Source organism: Hylaeus anthracinus, unplaced genomic scaffold, assembly GCF_026225885.1.
Source record: "Hylaeus anthracinus isolate JK02 unplaced genomic scaffold, UHH_iyHylAnth1.0_haploid 0, whole genome shotgun sequence".
NCBI lineage: Eukaryota > Metazoa > Arthropoda > Insecta > Hymenoptera > Colletidae > Hylaeus > Hylaeus anthracinus.
This window is the reverse complement of record NW_026533254.1, coordinates 21,555,105-21,574,966: the sequence shown is the minus strand read 5'-3', so window position 1 is coordinate 21,574,966 and position 19,862 is coordinate 21,555,105. Positions and strand designations below refer to the sequence as shown.

Below are 19,862 nucleotides of genomic sequence, written 5' to 3'. Positions count from 1 at the left end.
GAGCAGATACTAATCTCCGCAAAATGATTCGTTTGTTCCAGGCACTAAACGGGTTCCTGCTCATACTTACTTGCGACGGGGAGGTGTTCTTCGCCACTCACAGCATAGAAAGTTACCTTGGCTTCCATCAGGTATAAATCTTCCACGAAATTGTCAACAGACCTTCCAGCCTATCTGCCATGAAACGTATAGTGCATAATCTAACATCGATCCGAATCATCAGGAAACAAATCCTGTATGTCTTGACTCACTCAATATTAAACGACCCAAACAACCATAGTCAAAGGCAGCACAAGCTCTCAAAAAGGCACGCCTAACGTTCCTCTGACCAAACATAACCGTGGTATAATGTGGATCAGGCCCGATAGCCTGCAACCGTCCAGACAATCAGAACGTCGCCTCTAGGACGTCGTCAACCTTTCGCACGCCTATTGCGTGTCTCCAAACCTGGAGAAAACAATGTATTTATCGGGCCGAACGGTGATATTTTCCTTCCCATTCTCTCGTTACAGCGTAATTCTAGGCACAGTACCTACACCCTCAGCGTTCGTTTATCTTCAGTCGACTTGTGTCCACACCCAGCACTCCCCGGTCACGCCAGGCCCGTCAGCTTCGTTCTACGTGTCACGTTTACGCAAGCATCCCCCATATGCTCGCATCAACGCACCCTTTTCCCTCGACTGAACGACGGGCGTACATTTTTTAAAAGAAGCGGACTATCATCATGGCTGCCCGATACCTTCGCGTCTCCTGTCCAACTTTCACTCGTCACACGACCGTCTCTCTGTCGCGGACCACTCGCTGCCTACCCTAACCTTCAACCTTTCGCAATCCACGTCCAATATCGAGGTGACGCGTGCTGTCACCCTTACCGTTAACGCCAAGTCGAGGGAAACTGGGCTACGCCAAGTACTAGATTCAGAGTTCTAGGAGAACAATAAGTCGCACTTTAGAGTGACAAAATCAGACTTAACTTGAAAGCGGAGTAGGTGGCAATTCTGATATCCCTCGCTCAAGAATTGCCTCGCTTTTTGATCAATTTAATGGAATCGTGCTTATGAAAATAAGGGCACGGTTAGTTAAAGCCCTGATAGTCCCACAGAAACGAGCACGAGGTTTCCTCGCGAGTACCAAGATTCGTGCAACTATGGGGGTAACCAGTCTAATAACGAGTCGAGGAAATCCTGAGACTGCTGACAGTCCAAGGTACAAGTAATGCGAGTGGGAACGATGAACAGACTCCATGAAATCAGGGAAGAGACGGATTAAACGAAGAAAAAGCAATTCGCCTTCCTACCCGGAACAGAACGATATCGTTCAACCCCCGGTGAACACACCGAAATGCGATCTGCACGCACGCAGCCACGCACGCGACGCGCGACACACTGGGAGAAGAAACCACGAAAAGAAAAATAGAGGAGAAGCGCGGAGAAAAAGAATGACGGATGATGATTTCCCGACGCACGATGACTGTACACCAGAAACGCACGCGAGCTCTTTTGTGCAGCAAAGTGTAATTGCAGGAAACGACGAATGATGATTTTCCGATCCGATGATCCCGTGTACCGCGGGACAAAGGAAAACGCGTTACAATCTCGCGTTCCTTGTAAACAAATTTCGCGGGGCGATCGCTCGGAACCACGTGCTCTCGCCCTCCACTTCGGCTCTCACAGCAATGGCCGCTCGACTGTCCCGCGAATTGAGGTTAGAATATTTCGAGAACTTTTGCCTGGAGAACCATGACACGTACAAATTTAAACTTTTACACAGAAATTTGTGCCTTTTGGCCAACCGAACATAAATTATCAAAGCGTTTGACTTACTTAGACAGTTTAAATTTAAACGCTTGAATTAATACAAAACCTTGAAAATCGTTTTCAAGAAAACACGGAATAATAAAATTCCAAATGCTTCGAGATCGATTTCTGAGACTATCGAGTAATGTTGAGCACGATATCAAGGAATATATTATAGAGAGAAAAGGAAGCGTTTGAAAAACGTTAGGGGTCGTTAAATGTTATTCGAGATACCGCGGCAATCTTGATTCGACCCCTTTTTTTTCTTCGCGCTTCGTCTCTCGAACGCATTTAACAGGTAATTTGTTTATATAAAATAAGGAAAAGCGGCAGGTCGGAATAATTCCTCCGGTCGACTTTGCGCCAGCATTCATTGAGATGTAACCAGGCACGCAAACGGTTCGCACACACGTCACGATACCCGGGGACGACGATGATTTTTCTTACTGATTAGGGGATATTTAAGAGGAACGAAGTGTGCGACGCAGCGATTTCCACGAGGGTGTATTTTCCCTCAACTTTCTTCCTCCTTTCGGTTCCCTTGTTATCAATGTTAGGCCCTCGAGAATATAGCGACCCTAAAGGATAATGGACGCTTAAAAATACTTAAGAATACTTTGGAAATGACGAAGGACACTGCCGAACACGATATACGTTCGTTAAAGCTAATTATAAGTGGAAGGGTTGAACCACCCCAAGTCCAGCCGTCATCATCCTCAGATCCCGGAGCAAATTAACGACGAGTAAGGAACCTCAGACTCCCGACGGCTTCTCGAACGGCGAACGGCGAGCACTGGTTGACACTTGACGAGTTCCTAGAACGTAGTCAGAGCACGCAAACGTGTAACCGTTGGAACACATTGTAAAGAAACGGTGTGGCCGATGATTTCCCGACTCGATGACCGTGTATCCGAGCCGACGTAATCGCGGGGCGTTTCGGATGACGCGATTACACGGCCCTGTAACTCCGCAGAAAGCGTACCTCCATACTCGCTCCCTCCTGCCCAGGCCGCCACTCGATATCACCTAGAACTCGGAGAAAAACCGCGTAATGACAGCGTCGGGCCGCAATGTTCCTCGCGGTAATTCACGAGCCGGGACTCCGTACTCTTTAGTTCCGTATCTCACGCGAGAAACGGGGGGCAAGGAAAAAAGCGACGGGAAAGCGGGGGTTGGAGACGGGGGTGACCGGCTCGCGATTGTTCGCGGAGTTGGCATGCGGCTTAATTGGCCTGATAGAGTCGATTCAATGCTCAACGAGCCTTTATGCGGCTCGTGACCCGCGTCGGATAAAAGTAATAACTTAACTGAAAGGTCAAAGGGTGTTTATCGGCCGCGGGACCGACCTTCGCGAACCATGGAAAATCTGATGGCGGAAAGGAAGGGAGAAAAGACAGGCGGGAGAGTTCTCTGAAGGAGGGATGGGGTTGAGACAGTTTCCAGATGTGGGGGTTGGGGAAGTTGGTCTGGGTTGAGATTAGAGGGAATCTGGGATTGCGTCTTGGGGGGTGGAAGTCCTCGCGTGTAGACATCTGTTGGCTATGCTACAAATTCAGATTGATTACAATTGGCCAGCGAATATGTTTACTGCAATTTGGATTAGGAATTATTAGAAAGGATTTTGTTATAAAAATAATAACTTAGACGATACGGTTATATTGATTATGTATCTTGGCATCCAGGGTTAAGTCGTTGTTACTGGAGGACGGTTATTGTTAACATTCTAGTATTCTTCTCCTTCCTTTACACCACAACCTCTGCACTGTGTCTTACGAATCTCAACAACTGATACTCGCAATTCAACCTTCTTCTCAACATCTCAGAGCACTGTACCAGCAGGTCCACCTTCGATGTCTCCCGGCATTTGAGCTAGGAATTAAATCCCCTTTCTACGATCCTCGTGTTCCCCACAGACCACAACAACGCGGCCCTCCGCCTCGTCCAGGCAACGATGGGCCCGGCAAAGGATCTCCGCGGCCCAGAGGCATCCATTAGAAATCAATTGGCCGCGTTAACTTTAAATACAGCTTAGCCGTGGCAACGAGCGGCCGGTTCGCACGCGCTGAATTATGTGGCGCATTTTGACAATTAATAGCCGCTAATGAAGACGCGATCCTGCCTGGCCCGGAGCAATTTCCCCTCCCCTTTGGTCTATACAAGGTCCGCTTGGTGGATACAAAGAAGATCGAAAAGGGGGTGGAAGGGGGCTCGTTCATAACTCTCGAGCGTAATTGAGAGCTCAACTTTCGGTATCGCCGCGTTCCGCCTCGCATTATCGCGCACGCCGGCCCCTCGTATCGCGCAAAAAACGCGCGCGTGTTCGTGCTCAGGCCCCGTAAGGAGGTTTCATGCGCGGCGGGCCGAGGGAACCCCCGTCCAGGGGGCGGGTGGTCGTCCAGTCGGCTTTCGATAATTAATGCGGCCCGCGGATTAATTATTATTAGCCGGCTGATTTGTTTCAATTTGTAGTGGGTCCTTTGATCGCGCCGAATCGTGTTTACGTCGATTTCACCCGGCGTCCACGCTGATTTATCACCGAGCCTCGCGGACGCGCGTCGGGATTTACGTGAACGCGATCCAAGCGCAATCCCGTTCGACCGTTTGTCGTTGCCCTCTCGTCCGATAACGATGTAGGCGGCTGTTCTACGGGAGGAACGGTGTTCAATTTGTTTCTACGTTTGGAGACGTCTTTTGCTTTTGGGGAGACCTCGGTGATCCTAGCTTTGGCGCATCAGAGATGGAAAGAAATGGATTCCCTCGGTTCTATAGAAACTTTTAGAGTTGGTGGATGTAAACACAGGTTATTCCTATCGTTATTAAAGCTTTTTTGATTGTTAACGCATTCAGACCTGAATAATCTTTTTTCTCGTACTATTGTAATTTAATTTTTACGAATAGAAAATTCCTAGGGTTATTAACAAACTGATAATAACTGTATATATAGGGACTGTAGATGAGTAGACGGTGCACATGACTTCGGAGTCGCGTGGTGGAGGGTGAACATAAAGAATAGGCATCGGGGGAGAACAGATTCTATCCCGTTTGAACCATTCCTCCTTCTCTTGTTCTATGGTCGCGATTAGCGATCCTCGGGGCAAGGTGTCGGTCGCCTTGCAGGAAGATCCGAGCGCCCAGCGAAATTCGTTGACCCCACCCTGTGCCTCTTTCTCTTGCCCCCTCCATTTTATTTTCCCCCGGCCGTCCGTTCGTGTTTATTTTTCCCCTGGAACCTCCGCGGCCAGTTACCAGCGACGGGCGGTTTGCCGGTAAGGCCCGGTAACGTTTGTTACCATTGCTCGTTTAAATAATCTCGAAACATGCATCCGCGGGACGGAGCGGCCGAGTCCGTGGATGGCTTTACGATCGGCCCTCGTCGTTAATTAAGAGCTTGTAATTATTTAGTGGAGACGCTAGCGCACCCCCGCCGGCATCGAAGCGGTCCCGCTCCCTTGGCAGACTTGATTTACATTCCTGCGAAGAATGCGAAAGGCCTCGCCTTCTTTTGCTCTATTTTCTTTTTTTTTTTTTTACCCAACCACCCGCCCGCCCCTTCGTCTCTGTCCTGTCTGCCCGTCCTGTTCCTTCACCTCCGCCCCCCTGGCTTCCCAGATGCCCGGGATGACGATCGCTGAGACTGATGGGGGTTCGAACACTAGATTTCGAGGATTCGACTCTCTGGGTCCTCGGGGACTCGAATTAACAGTTGGGAACGCCTACGCCTGTAGGGGAATCACCTTTGGTGTGGGGTATTCTTCTGGAAATCTTTCGATCTTTGTATCAACAGTCCTGCACCGAGAAACGCATTTGAAATTAGGATAGCTCGATATACAGTCAATCTCATAAATATTCGTACCATCTATTGAAGAAGCTTGACTGAACTAAATAATAGTTTTGATATTACCAAATTAATTTTTTATTATAAATACGTATATGAGTAATTTAAATGCATTTCTTCAATAGACATAGAGGATATGAATATTTATGGGACTGACTGTAGCGTCATTTATAGAGAAGTCTTTCTTGCCACCTTTACTTAAAGTGGCAACTAAAATTAAAGTTGACAAAACAAACTTCCCCCTACAGAGTGCTCAGCATCTCTCGTATGACCCCCTTGAAATTCTCCAACTTCCAGGCATCATCCAAAGTGTCTTCTAACTCCACTGATACCTTCAATTAAACTCTGAGACAATCTAACCATACCCGTCGTTTCTACCATGCACACCCACGAGCTGAAAGTCTGGAGAGTCGAAAGAATCGGAACGTCACCGCGAGAGGCCGGTGTCTCGCCGACTGGTACGTCACGGGCGACGATAGGAGGCGTCGATATAATTCCATAAATCACGCCGGGCCGGAATAAATCACGTATTAATGAAAATTACACGTACGCCAGTACGCCGGGGCTTGATATACGCAGGACCAGGGCCGCGGGACGGGAATAAAATTGGCCGAGCCATGTTGGCGGGGCAGAATAAAGGGCGACGCGGAGCAATTACACGTCCACTGTGTCCCGATGAAGTATGGGGCCAGCCCCGCCAGCTCGATTACCACGGAAATCGTGTGTATAACCCTTTAATTAAAATTAGAGCAAACGGAATGCGCAGCGGGGTTGCGACTAGACCGGCCGGGGAATCCCGGTACCCGGTTGAATTCAGGACCCCATGGAGCAGAGGGCTTCAGCCAGGACACAGAGCCTTCCCCGATGCGCCAAGCGACTCGCTACGTTCGTATATTTATTGAGAGATCGAGTTTTATGGCCGTCGAGTATTCCGCACCCGGCGGGGCCACGGGGGAACCCGTGTTCCACGGTGTCGTTGTGTTCTCCGTTCATCGGTCGCCATTGCTCGTTAGCTCGATTCAGATACGTGCTGTAGTAATCCTCCGAGCCTTCGACTACCATAAGTCGGATCGTGATCCAAAGAGGGCAGTTCTCGTTCGTTTTCAAAGAGAAAGATCTTATTGAAATCTTGAAGCAGATGCTAAGTTACCCGATAGGGTGCTCTGGATCCTGCAGGCTTTCAAGCTTGTAGAGATCCATAAGGAATCGTATTTTTGTGTGATTTCCTTGAAACTTAAGCTTCTGTGAATGTCATCCTGAAATCTTAAATGAAAATTCAGGATACAGCCATCCGAATAGGGATGGGCGACGTTTGGGCCAACGGCGCCACCATGGACCATCGACGCGCACGCGTGATGAATGACGGGTGGGGAGATAGCAAGAATGACACGTCACGTGGAACGGCCTGTCAGTTTGTAAGTAACCGCGGTAGACGAAAGTGCACCCCACTCCTGTGATATCTCCCCTCTGTGACGCCAGGTAGTGTCCGTTCTCGCGCAGTGTCCGGTTGCTCATCCCTGGAATAAAATTACAAACGCACGTATACTAAAACGAGAGTCCCAATCATAGTTGATTACAAAAGTGTAAGTAAATTAAATTAAAATAATTTCTTCCTTAAGTATTCGAGTCTCGAGACTAAAGTCCCCTCCCCCCTCTGTACCCCTCTTATATCCAAAGGTGCACGAATGCACGTGACAAATTTTGAATACCTAAGTCTTCTACTTTTTATTCTAGTTTCTACTGCGTAATTCCAGCTTGTAAATTCGGAGGAATTTAAAAAAAAATGTGCAATAACCCAGACACACCGGGGCATTCCATTATCGACACCCGTCAGTAATATCGCAACGCAGGGGATGGTGTGGGTAACATGGAAGTCGTGAGATCCGTGCGCCGCCGACACGAACGTTACAGTACGAGACACGAGCGCTAGCTACGCTGTTCCGCCTATCGGAAATGCAACAGTACCTCGAAACCTACCGTTCCCTTCTATCGCGTGATTTATTATATTATTCCCGGTTAACCGAGCCACGGACAACTATGACCAGCTAATGGCCTATCGCGACAATTCGAGCCGTTCCTCCGCCGGTTACCTCGGGACGCGTGCATCGCGGGAATTATGCAATCGAACGAGCTGCTTTGAAGGATCCAACCGTGGGTTCCATGTGCCCTCATGTAGGTAGATGCTCTCCCACCTATGTCGTTCCTTACCAAGTACCAAGGTACAACTACTAGCGGTTGAAACCGCCAGCGAATACCAGCGAAGAAAATCATTCTGAATATTTAATCCGCAAATAGTCCAAGGTCACTTCTGGGTCACAGTATCCATTCGCATTCAACTTCCCTCGATATCAGCTGCTCAAATATTAAATAAAAAGTCACCTCAACGATCCAGGATTGAGCTGCTGGCTCTCCTATAGCTCGGGTACCTCGAGATCGCTAGCCTCGTACTGTAGCTGCGTACGCGCATGCTACAGCCCCTGAGGGTTGATTTACCTGATTTTAATTTCACTATCCTTGCTAGATTTGAAGATCAAGAATCATAATGAAGACTAGAGTGTGAATCGACCATGGGCATCACGCGGGTAAGGCCAAGCGTCGCCGCCACTGGCCATCCTCACCTGTCTGACGTCACACCCCCAGTGTCGGCGGCGTGAGCCCTTTCCCACGCGATGACACTAATAATGTACCTCTTCCACAAATACTTCAAGTGCAGAAAGTGATGTCGTAGCGATTGATTGAACAAAACAAACACAATCTGTTTATTCAAACAGATATCAGGAAACCAACAGGTTGTGCATACTATAAATAGAAAAATAAACGAACTGTTCCATCTTTTCGTTAAAATTAATCGCCGCAGGAGTCCTTTATCCACCTACTGTGAACGAGTCTCTGGTCCGACGAGCCCTGGCAACGTCGTAAAAGTCCTCTTCCTATTTCTACGACCGGTACGTACAGGTTCGAACGGCGAGCGTCCGTATCATTTCCAGCGGGCTGATTTATTGCATTATTCCGGGCGTCGAAGGCCGAACAACCGTGGCCACGGATCAACCTGGCCTGTTAATTCGATCTATTTTCTAGCCTGGGTACGGCTGTGTCGTGGTATTGCGGGGTGCGTCTCTTAGGCGATCACCCGATTGGGAGTCATACGCGTACCGGGTATTCGCCAAACACAGAGAAAGAGAGGTAACTGCCGAGATACTTCCTCTGCTCGTTTTTCCACGAGCAGGGAACGAGGAAACTATGGGCTCCTCGTGCACACGGGCTCATCGTCCGTCGCTGCTAGGGCCGGCGGATTAATTATGCGCGATAAAGTGCGTCGGACACGTGTAGCTACACGGTGCCGTATGCGCGCCTATGTCGCCGTCGCGACGTCACGACCGATCAGATATTTCCTGAAATAATGCCGCGCGCTGCCTCCTGCGCCCCCCTTGGCTCCCCTCGGACTCTGTTGGTTCGTGGCTGGCCGACGCATTCGGGGGTGCAAGTTGCATCGAGAATCCTTGAAAAGATGAGTGGGTATTCCTGTAGGACACTTGTGGGATTAAGTCTTTGGAAGTGCTCAAAGTACTCAGGTGTATAGGCAGAGTTTTCTAAATTCTGAATATACAAAGGATTAACCCTTTGCACTCGAGGGCTTTTTCGCTTGCGCGTACCAGAAACTCCAGACGATTTCGGCCAAATTCGCCAAACACTTTACAAGTACTTTAAAAACACTTATAAACAAACAAATGTATACAAATAATAAAATTCCACCAGTTTATTCATTTATATGTCGAAAACAACAAACTTCGATAAATATTACACTATGTAATTAATTTTGGTGTGATATTTTGGAAAACAATATCCAAGATGCATCCTAGGTTTGTTAGGACACGTATCATAGTAATACGAAATTTCCCGCCTACCTCCAGGCGTGTTACAGTCAGAACAAACCTTGCAGACCCTTTTTGACCCTTTTAGTATTACGCGAAGCTTCCCGTTTAGTCGGATTTCATCGGAATGCGACGTAGACGCTTGCTCTCGTTGCTGGTGATGTAATTTTCTCAATTGTTCGACAAGTGTTTTCAGAAATCGCAGATCGCTCAGTGGCTTTTCCTCTTTTTTGGTCTTTTCTAGTTTATACAAAATGTATGAATTGATCAGGGAAATTTCCATCTCCCCGAACAAAGCTTACGCCACCATTTAAGACTTCAAATCACGGGGCGCCGCTCTAGTTGACAGTTCAAATCGGCTGGACGCCGTATCGGTGCCGCTCGAGTGCAAAAGGTTAAAATTTTGTTTTTTAATTAAGTGGTATCGCAATATATCAAATACTGTCCATGCGTACCTAGTTGACCTGAGCGTTCTCGTGCCTCTTCAGGCATCAATTATTTCGTTAAATCGGCACGAAAGTTTAATTTCATCTTTCCTGTCATTTACATACAGAAAGCTAGTACATTTTGGTTCCCATCCCAAAAGTTGTATATCACGTGAGCTAGCGGATCAATACCTCGAGACGAGCGCGATAAGGCATTACCTTCGGAGATACATTAATATCCTGCTAATTTTTACTTAAATCAGAATTATTATACAAAGATTTGCATTATCCATTGAACAATAGATGAAGAATAGAATTTGAATGCAATGATATATGGGTTCTATACAATGCAATAGTGTAACGCATACAATTTCAATAAAATAACAGACAAATCGGTTTAAAAAAATTGTTTATTTAGCAAATATGTTAAGTTAAGGTACTTGCTATGGAATTGTAAAGAAAAAAGTAAAAAAAAATGAACTTCAATTGTTCTTAGCAGAGCGTGGTTTCGATCCACGGACCTCTGGGTTATGGGCCCAGCACGCTTCCACTGCGCCACTCTGCTGTTGTGATAGAGACTTTCTTAATTTCGCTTATAGGGGGATTAAAGCCAGACAGAAAAAATCAATAACTTGTGTCATTAATAATGTCAATATAACCTATAACAACGTGTCTTTGCGTGTGAGTCTTTGTCTATAGATAAACATTTTAATATTTTGACTGAAGTAACAATACTATTGAATGCATTTTTGTTTAACACCCTTTTACGTTGCATTATTTATTTATTTCTCAGTGGAAGACTGAAAATAAAATATGGTCGAGTGTTACAGTTTTTCAGTGAATAACTAAAATAAATTATTAACATTCTAACCTAGGAAAAAATATTTAGAGGTTGCTTTCATCGAAGCAGAGTGGCGCAGTGGAAGCGTGATGGGCCCATAACCCAGAGGTCCGTGGATCGAAACCATGCTCTGCTAAGTTTAATTTTTTTTTTGCTTTTCTATTTATTTCTTTTGCAATCATATACAGTGTTTATTTTTGTGACAAACAGTATCATATCGAGCCAGTACGTAAGGAATAAATGAATATTTTAATTTTTGTTATAAGACGTAATCATTCTAATCTGCTGGAAAAATTGTTAAGGGTTGTTTTCATCGAAGCAGAGTGGCGCAGTGGAAGCGTGCTGGGCCCATAACCCAGAGGTCCGTGGATCGAAACCACGCTCTGCTAAGAATACTTTTTCCTTTTTTTTTTATTTATTTTTCTTTCAATCATACACAGCAAACATTTTCATGATGAGCAATAATATATGAGGGTCGATTACAGGGTGTCTACGTATAACTTCGGACATACGGAGGGTGTCAATTCTACAACAAATTTCCAACAAAGAATTACTTTTAGACATTTTCTTTGTGTCGCCTTATTCTCGAGAATTTTCACTTTTAAGTACTTTTAAGTCACTTTTAAGAGTGTACAATTTTTGTTGACAATACCGTTCGAAAGCTGAGACTTCGAGGGAATTTTTCCCGAAGAGTGCCACCAAAAAACTATCTCTTTGAAAGCGTAAAATGAATACAGAAAAAGTCAAATTTTATTAAATTTTCACATTGTAAAGTTTGACCTAATTTTCACTTGTTAAATCTACATAATAAATTTGGATTTCACATCAGGGAGTTGGAAAATTTCAAGTCAAAAACGCAGAAAATATATTAAAAGTGAAAATTCTCGAGAATAAGGCGACACAAAGAAAATATCTAAAAGTAATTTTTTGTTAAAAATTTGTTGCAGAATTGACACCCTCCGTATGCCCGAACTTCTACGTAGACACCCTGTATAATGGATAATAGTAAATGCCACCCTACTTTATCTGACCATAAAGAAAAAGAAGATTCTGAAGTTATTCTAATCACAGTAAATGTAATGAAATGTCGGTGAAACATGAAAGAAAAAATGTCGATGATTACACAAAATGGTATGCAAAAGATTGTAACGGAAGTGGGAGAGTTAATTTAAAAAAAAAAACGTTCTTAGCAGAGCGTGGTTTCGATCCACGGACCTCTGGGTTATGGGCCCAGCACGCTTCCACTGCGCCACTCTGCTTCGTTGAAAACAACCCGTAAAAATTTTTTCAGCAGGTTAGGATACCTCCACAGTCATCTCAGAAGATTAACTGGGGGAATAGGGACACAATGGCGAAAGCTTAACGTCCCTGAGCTAGGCACCTTCGTAAAACTTTTAGATTTTTACATTTACACTAGGTTACCTTCATCCTATAACAATTAAAATATTTATTTATTCCTTATGTACAACCTTGATACGTCACTGTTCATCGCGACAATTTTTACCGTATGTAATTGAAAAAAAAAATAAATTAAACTTATCAGAGCGTGGTTTCGATCTACGGACCTTTGGGACCCCGTCCAAAACGCTTCCACTGCGCCACTCTGCTTCGACGAAAACCACCCCTAAATATTATTTCAGCAGGTTAGATAGCCTTCGTCTTAGATTTATAAAATAATATCCACCTTGAACATGTTGAATATATATGTTGGTACTCGACCTCAAAACTCTTTCAATTTTCTATTTATTCATGAAACAACGTTCCTTTTCTGTCGCAGTCCGACATCGTCCATCAAAGTGTCTACGAATTGGTACACAGCGAAGATCGAGAGGAATTGCAAAGGCAGTTGATGTGGAACTCTTTTCTACCAGCGGAAAGTGCGAGCCTCCCCCTTCACGACGCCCTCTCGCCCCAACACAACCATCTTCTGGAACGCAGTTTCACCGTACGCTTCCGGTGTCTTCTGGACAACACGTCTGGTTTCCTGGTTAGTATAATTTTACCTACATTTTCGTATATTTAAATATTTATTCAACTATCTATCTATCCCTAAACAAAATGATTAATGAATAACAATAACAGTAAACGGGGACGTGTGCAAACATTTGTAAGAAGAGATACAAACATTCCTCCTCTCATCGTTTGTTTCGCCGATCACGTTCGTCTTTGGAGTACACGGTAGCACAATACTTCCTCGTCGCGAATGAACACCATCCAGCATAAAATAAACAGCAATTTCGGTCCAATTCCCCGTGTCGGAGATACAGGCTCGCCACTGTACACGTCGATCCTCGCGATCAATTAAACGCCGAACACACGCCAGCAAACGAAGGTGTATGCAAATGCCTCTGACGGATACTCGAGTTAAATAATCGCAATACAAGGTCTACGGTCTGTTTGGCAACGGCTTGCTTACACGACAGCAGCGCACTATGCCTTCATGGGGTTCGAGACAGAATTAGAATTCCTCTTCGAAAAAGAAAACGAATAAAGATGTACGGTACCATTGAAGGGAGTATTGATGCCCTTGAAATCTCATAAAAATTACATTGGAGAGACAGAGTAGATCCTGTTTAACAAGGGAACATATCCAATTGTCCGTCTCTGATTTTGTTGAAACTTGGTGGGTATGTTAAGCAGACGAAAATAAGTGATACGTATTTTTTTATAGCTGCTTATAAGAAATCTTCTTAGGGAAAAGTTTCATGGTTTCATGAGGTAAAACACAAAGTGGTTACAGATTTTGTAAAATGTAATTTGTTTATAACAAAAAAATTTGTTGTTACATTATTTTAGGAGATACAAAAATTTATATAACGACAAAAATGAACGGAAATTGCTTTCCGAATTCATTGATATATAATACGATACATTTGCCTCCTACTATTTCAACCCCTAAACTTGCAATTGGGCAGCTATAAAAAAAAAATACGTATCCTTTATTTTCACCTGCTTAATGTACCCACCAAGTTGGATATGTTCCTTTGTAAGAGGCGTTTAGGTTTGTCTCGATTCCTTCTTTGGAAAATGTTTAAAGATAAAAAGGTTTTAGGATTCTCTTTAGGCGGCCCTAGGTAGACGTCCTTTGCCTATAGGGTAATGCGCCACTGGTACGAGGGACTTCTTCACGCTCGGTATACAAAACAATAATTAATAATTTCACTGTCGTAAAGAGGAAGGAGTGAAGTTAGGGACCGCCACCGGTTCTGTTTCCTTTTCTCTCGAGTAATTGCTTTTTTCCAGTCGCGCCTTGAATCTTCCACTTCTGCCTTTGTTCCTCCCGCGCCGGACCTCTTCGACCTGTTCTAGCCCTCGCAAAAAGGACGAAGCTATTCGCCAGCGTCCCGTGTACAAGTCGCGAACACATAATGTGTTTTCAAATATCCAAGTAATGAATTTAAGAAATATTTAATTTTTCTTCGCTGAAAAAATTAATTCTGAGAGTTGAGTGTCGAAGAAAATGAATTTGAATGAAATACTTGCATTTCGATCAAGTTACAGTACACAAAATTTAATCAGAGTAGACATCTTCAATAGTATTAGTCTGGCAGTCAACGTGTTAACGAATTTGCAATTTGAAAGTACACGTATGCGTACAAATAAATATTTTTAAAAAAGTTGACTGAATAAAAAATAGGCTGAAGAAGAAGTACGAGGAAAAAATGTTCTATTCCTTCTCTATCTTGTTTTTATCCTGCGCCAAGGGGTTCTCTTCCCCAAAAATGGCAAAAACTTTGTTCCATAGTGGGTGGTAATTATGACCAACAGAATCCACCGAGGATAGCATTAAATTCTGGGTAAAAAAACACACTTCCGCCAAGAAAAAAGCCCCAGTAATTCCATTCACCCGGATACCAGGGAGAAAAAACAGAGTAATTACTGGCGAACAGGGCGAAACCACCCCCTTTCCTACGCAATTAAGTACCATTATCGCGAGCCACGGGGTTAAATGCGGCTCTCAGTAGCAATTATGAAAATTTGATGTCGTAAAAATCCGATCGATAACTCGCGACCAACGATCGTACTCGAGAGTCCCGTCCCGAGAATTCTCGAAATTTTTCAACACCGAATTTCTGTCCTCTTTTCACGAAGAAGTTAAAAATTAAACACAGACTGAAATGCGTGACGAACATAATAAAATGATTTTATTTTGAAAATTTCGAGTAAAATCACAGTCACTAGTTGCGACGATCCATCGAACGTTCTTATGGGGGTGGAGTGGAGGGAGGTGGTTATCGTTAGATGCCAAACGAGGAGAAAAGTCCTTCGGAGGTCGAAGTATCATCCCCGGTCGCGTGACCTTGTGTTTCAATGAATGAAGTAAAGCCACGTTGCGTACTCGTGAAATGCTCACGGAATTGCGATGGGGCATGCGAGATACTCTCGAGACTCGATATCGATTTCATTTTTGGCGGGGAGCAGACGAAGACACGTTTACTCTCGGAAATTACGTAATAGTTATCAAACAAAATAATTCCCTCTCCGAATTAATCCTCTTGCATTTTTTTTTATTATTTTTAATTAATTCAAGAGTATACAAATAACCAACGAAAGTGTTTTTAAAAAATTCACACAAAAAAGGATTAACTTCGAAATGAACTCGAACTAGAGAGTTAGCCTGGGCGTCTGGGTGTCGTTCTCGCCGTAAAGCTTTTACGATTACAGTTTCATTTTCATAAACGTCAGAGCAGACGTCTTTTTGCGCGGTTGGCATGGGTCAGGACGAATTGCGAGCTCCCGTGGGCCCTTTATAGTCTTTGTCCCGCGTACCTCTGTATTTGCTAGCTGTTTGCTGTAAGGTAATTAGTGTTTTGCCGCCACTGCGACTGGCTGACCAAAGGCTGGACCCGCTTTTGCCCAGGCCTTGATTTATGCCTCTTTTCGCGGACGACGAACGACCCTGCGACAGGCAACGCCATTGTGTAGGGTTTTGTCGCATCAGTAATCAAACTAAATGGCGAGAAAGATCTGGCACCTGGTAGTCACGAGTGTTACCAAAGGTTCAATCAATCTGTCCTGTGAAGATCACTCTTATAAAATGATTGCCTAGCCACCTTAAAACACCGAAGTAGTCTTGACATCCTCTTTGCTTAAGTTCTCACCAGATCCTCCTCGGTTTCAGCGTCTGGACATCAGAGGACGCGTGAAGATCCTTCACGGGCAAAACAGGAAAACGGAAGAACCACCGTTAGCTCTGTTTGCCCTGTGTACACCTTTTGGACCACCATCCCTCCTGGAAGTGCCACAGAAGGACGTGATGTTCAAGAGCAAACACAAACTGGATCTAGCGCTAGTGTCGATGGACCAACGAGGAAAGATGCTGCTTGGGTACTCGGACGCGGAGCTTGGGAACCTCGGTGGCTACGATCTAGTCCATTACGACGATTTGGCCTACGTGGCGAGTGCTCACCAAGAACGTAAGCAATAATTTCAGCCAGTTGATCTCGTCGAAAGTTCGAAAACAGTTTGTACAATCTCTGGTATCCGATTTCAGTGCTGAAAACTGGAGCCTCGGGCATGATAGCGTACAGATTCCAGAAGAAGGACGGTGGATGGCAGTGGCTGCAGACCAGTTCCAGATTGGTCTACAAAAACTCGAAGCCTGACTTCGTCATTAGCACACACAGACCCCTCATGTAAGTACAGCGGGGAGGGGTTCTTTAACACGCTCACCGCGGTACCGAGCACGTATCGTACCTCGGTTCCGTGCGAGCCATATCTCATTCAACCTTCGCTACATGTTAAGACGACGTCTGCGCCTGGGGAGTACAAGTCCGTCAGAAAAAAGCTATATGCTTATCTTTCTGGCCGGACACGAGCGTCAAGTACAAAGCGTAATTGACAAGACCTCTGTCCTATGCAGAATTAAAAAATTCACTAAATACTTTTGCCTTGTATCTATGGAAGCATTGACGTACTTAACCTCTGCTATCGATTGTTAAACTTTATCGATAGAGCTACCCCAGTCACTGCGTTGAACCTGAAGGTGTTGCCATGTAGCCAAAACGAATGACCAACTTTTTCACTCGACAGGGAGGAGGAAGGCAGGGATCTCCTCGGGAAGCGAACGATGGACTTCAAAGTAAGCTACCTGGATGCCGGACTGACCAACAGCTACTTCTCGGACAGCGATAGTATCACGGGGTCCGTAATGACCCCGACGTTGCCAAGCCAGCCAACGTCCCAGCGAGTGAACAGGCGGTACAAGACGCAACTGAGGGACTTCCTGTCGACCTGTCGGAACAAGCGCACCAAGCTTTCCGCACAGTCGTCGGTGTCGCCGCCAGTCACGCCAACGGTAGCGTCCGTGGACTATCTCGCGGCGGATACTAGCGCCGCTGCCGCGGTGGCGGCAGCGTACAGCAACTTGAACACGATGTACCCGACACCGTATGCACCAACGGCGGTCGCTGCGAGCACGGATCCCTCGTTGACCACGTACATTGGTCACACGGGCAACTACCATCAGACGCTCTACCCGGCCACTGCGTTGGACAATAGGTGAGGATGGTGGGATCTGCAATTAGAGGAGTATTGGCTTGGGAGCTTTGATTTTTAACTTGGAAATTCCCCGGACAGCCTATCGGTGATGTAGGACCCACACAACCCCCAGTTAGGTCTCCTTAGAATAGTTCTTGATTATACCTATGCTTTAAGTATGGTCCTCAGCTACATAGTCCAGGACCACTCTAATAAGAGCACTGCAAGTTAATCCACAAATTCCAATCCTCAGGTACCTCACTGCAGCGACGGAGAACCTGTTCCAGTACAGGCCTCTGGGTTCCTACTACCCAGATTACCACACGAGTACCCCGTACAACGGATTCATAGACGTCTCCCTGCCCACCTACGAGACGCACCAGCTGACGAGCAAAGCCGAGGAGAAACTGTACTGCCAGCAATTAGGCGAGTCTCCCAAGTACAGCTACGTGGAGACGAGACACCCCAGCAGCGTTAGTGGTTCACCTTACGCGGCAAGTCCGGTTGCAAGCGCGTCGACTATGCACACGGCAACAGCCGACATCAACACCGTTCGCGCGGGCAGCAGGCACTCCTTGGAAGGTGGTGCATCGTCCAGCAATTCGGCTGGGAGTTCTCCGGTGACCGGACCGACGAACGGAGTGCTCACACCGAAGATAGAAGATGTTAAGCCCGAGGTTTACGGAAACGAGGCGCCTCGACAGACAGTCCTGATGTGGGGGGCGCCACCTTCGCGCACACCTCCGAGGAACAACGGTAGCTACAGCCCGCCAACGCCGCATTCCACCCATTCATCCACCCATTCCACCAACGCCACGACCGGGGATCCCCTGAAATCCTTGGCAGAGATGAACTCCATGAACGGGGAGTGCAAATGGCGGCAGACATCCCCCGGCGAGCAACAAACGACCGCTCCCAGTTCCCCTAGAACCAAGGCGCAGTCTCAGCAGCAGCATCAACATCATCAACAGCAGCAACAGCAACAGCAGTACCCAGTGACTACGTCACAGTATCAAGCGGCGGCGGCGGCCGCGGCCGCAGCTGCAGCTGCAGCGGCCAGCACTATCGGATACGCGCACTCTCATCCGGGCCATGGCCACGGGGAAGCGGGCTCCGAGGTATGGCAAGGAGTGCAACACCACCACTACCAGTACTATCCCTACCACCATCACCACCCCGCACCACCAAGGCACGCGCCCCAGTGAGTGTCACTGCCGCCTCACAGATTTTATGAAAACATAGAGAACTTTGATGATACCGATTATTTTGTACAATGAACAATTAACGTAGAATACGATCGAACCTCGTCTCTAGGTATTCGTCTATTGGGCATGCATGATCCGAGCACCGAATAGTTTTTGCAATCAAGTAAACACGATCGATCGATCACATCAGTCGCGCACGGAGAGATCGCACCTGAAATCGAGGTGGCGCCATCCAACGGATCCTACTCGACTTCAGGTGCAAACTCTCCGGGCGCGGCAATTACATGTTGCATGTCCGCATTTTTATTTTCCAACTTGACAATTATTGCCGAGTAAAGCGTCTTTTTCTTTCTTCATAGAATAGCTTCAGGAATCGTGGAAAATGTTATCTAACGGTCTGTGTTATGTGGACAGATCCATTGTATTAAAAGACTCGAGTATTGCGTTGAATTGAAAAGCTACAGAGGTGAAATAATGTAATACCGCAATGACAGGTTCGAACGAGGGGTTGAAAGGGGTTGCGAATAACAGGTGAACGCACTGTCGGTTGCAGCACACCCCCGTCAGCTGTGGGAACGGGGACGGGAGTCGGCATGGGCATCGGCCAGGACAGCAACACCAACAACAGCAACGTCTTGTACCACCCTCCGCACCACCACCCTCAGCACCAACACGTGGGGTCATCGGGGGGAATGGGCTCAACTGTCCCACAGATTCCAAACCGGACGCCGGGAGTCCTTTGCTGTCCATCTCTGAGGTGACTAACACCCTGCTCAACCAATAGTCTCTTCGTGACCTCAGCATCGCTCCGTTTTAGTGATCAAGGTGACTCTTCTTACTTATCTGGTTTGGAAATGATATATAGGGTGTGAGATTCAGGAGCTTTTGCTCCCGCACTAACCCCACTTTGAATTGTGGGTTTCATGTCAATTGCACATAATAAAACGTGATTTTGTTTTCAATTGTTCGCAGATATCTCACAGGAGATGGTTTCACCGGGCCGGATCGCAAGACGCGCGACTGTACCATACAGATAATATTGGTTAAACTGTTAAGAGTATTCTCGTATAGTGCTGTAACATAACATACTCATTACAGTTAATGTATCCGACGTTGCTACGACGTATGTGTATGTATGCCTGATTACGTTAGCTCATCCGTATCGTTAAGTTCCACACAAAAGTTCTCCGGGGGACGTGCATTTCGAAGTTTCAAAAGTGAACACGCGTGAAAGGCGATCATCACGGTGCATCCTACGATCTCGCCGCCATTTTAGATTAACGTTTACGTTGGAACGGTAGAATAATAGGGGGCGGGGGGGGGGGGGGGGGGGGGAGGAGAAAAATTTACGTTTTTTCAAATTTAATTCTAAGATAAACAAGTCCCCCGGAGAACTTTTGTGTGGAAC

The 19,862-nt window shown here is 46.0% G+C and overlaps 1 protein-coding gene and 4 non-coding genes across 5 annotated transcripts in view; 3 read left to right on the top strand and 2 right to left on the bottom strand.

Moving 5' to 3' along the window:
* The window catches only part of LOC128886277 (circadian locomoter output cycles protein kaput), a 129,769-nt gene extending 110,056 nt beyond the window's left edge, over window positions 1-19,713 (top strand). Inside the window, exons 4-11 of the mRNA XM_054140990.1 lie at window positions 42-131; window positions 12,547-12,756; window positions 15,892-16,186; window positions 16,264-16,405; window positions 16,803-17,270; window positions 17,503-18,367; window positions 19,008-19,279; window positions 19,427-19,713. Coding sequence (XP_053996965.1) covers window positions 42-131; window positions 12,547-12,756; window positions 15,892-16,186; window positions 16,264-16,405; window positions 16,803-17,270; window positions 17,503-18,367; window positions 19,008-19,238 — 2,301 coding nt within the window. The 3' untranslated portion in view covers window positions 19,239-19,279; window positions 19,427-19,713. The remainder of the gene's footprint in view (window positions 1-41; window positions 132-12,546; window positions 12,757-15,891; window positions 16,187-16,263; window positions 16,406-16,802; window positions 17,271-17,502; window positions 18,368-19,007; window positions 19,280-19,426) is intronic.
* Window positions 10,422-10,493, bottom strand: Trnam-cau (transfer RNA methionine (anticodon CAU)). Its single transcript has one exon. It is a non-coding gene; the product is annotated as a tRNA-Met (tRNA).
* Trnam-cau (transfer RNA methionine (anticodon CAU)) lies at window positions 10,834-10,905 on the top strand. The gene has a single exon. It is a non-coding gene; the product is annotated as a tRNA-Met (tRNA).
* On the top strand, window positions 11,087-11,158 carry Trnam-cau (transfer RNA methionine (anticodon CAU)). Its single transcript has one exon. It is a non-coding gene; the product is annotated as a tRNA-Met (tRNA).
* On the bottom strand, window positions 11,957-12,028 carry Trnam-cau (transfer RNA methionine (anticodon CAU)). Its single transcript has one exon. It is a non-coding gene; the product is annotated as a tRNA-Met (tRNA).
* Window positions 19,714-19,862: the final 149 nt, after the last annotated feature.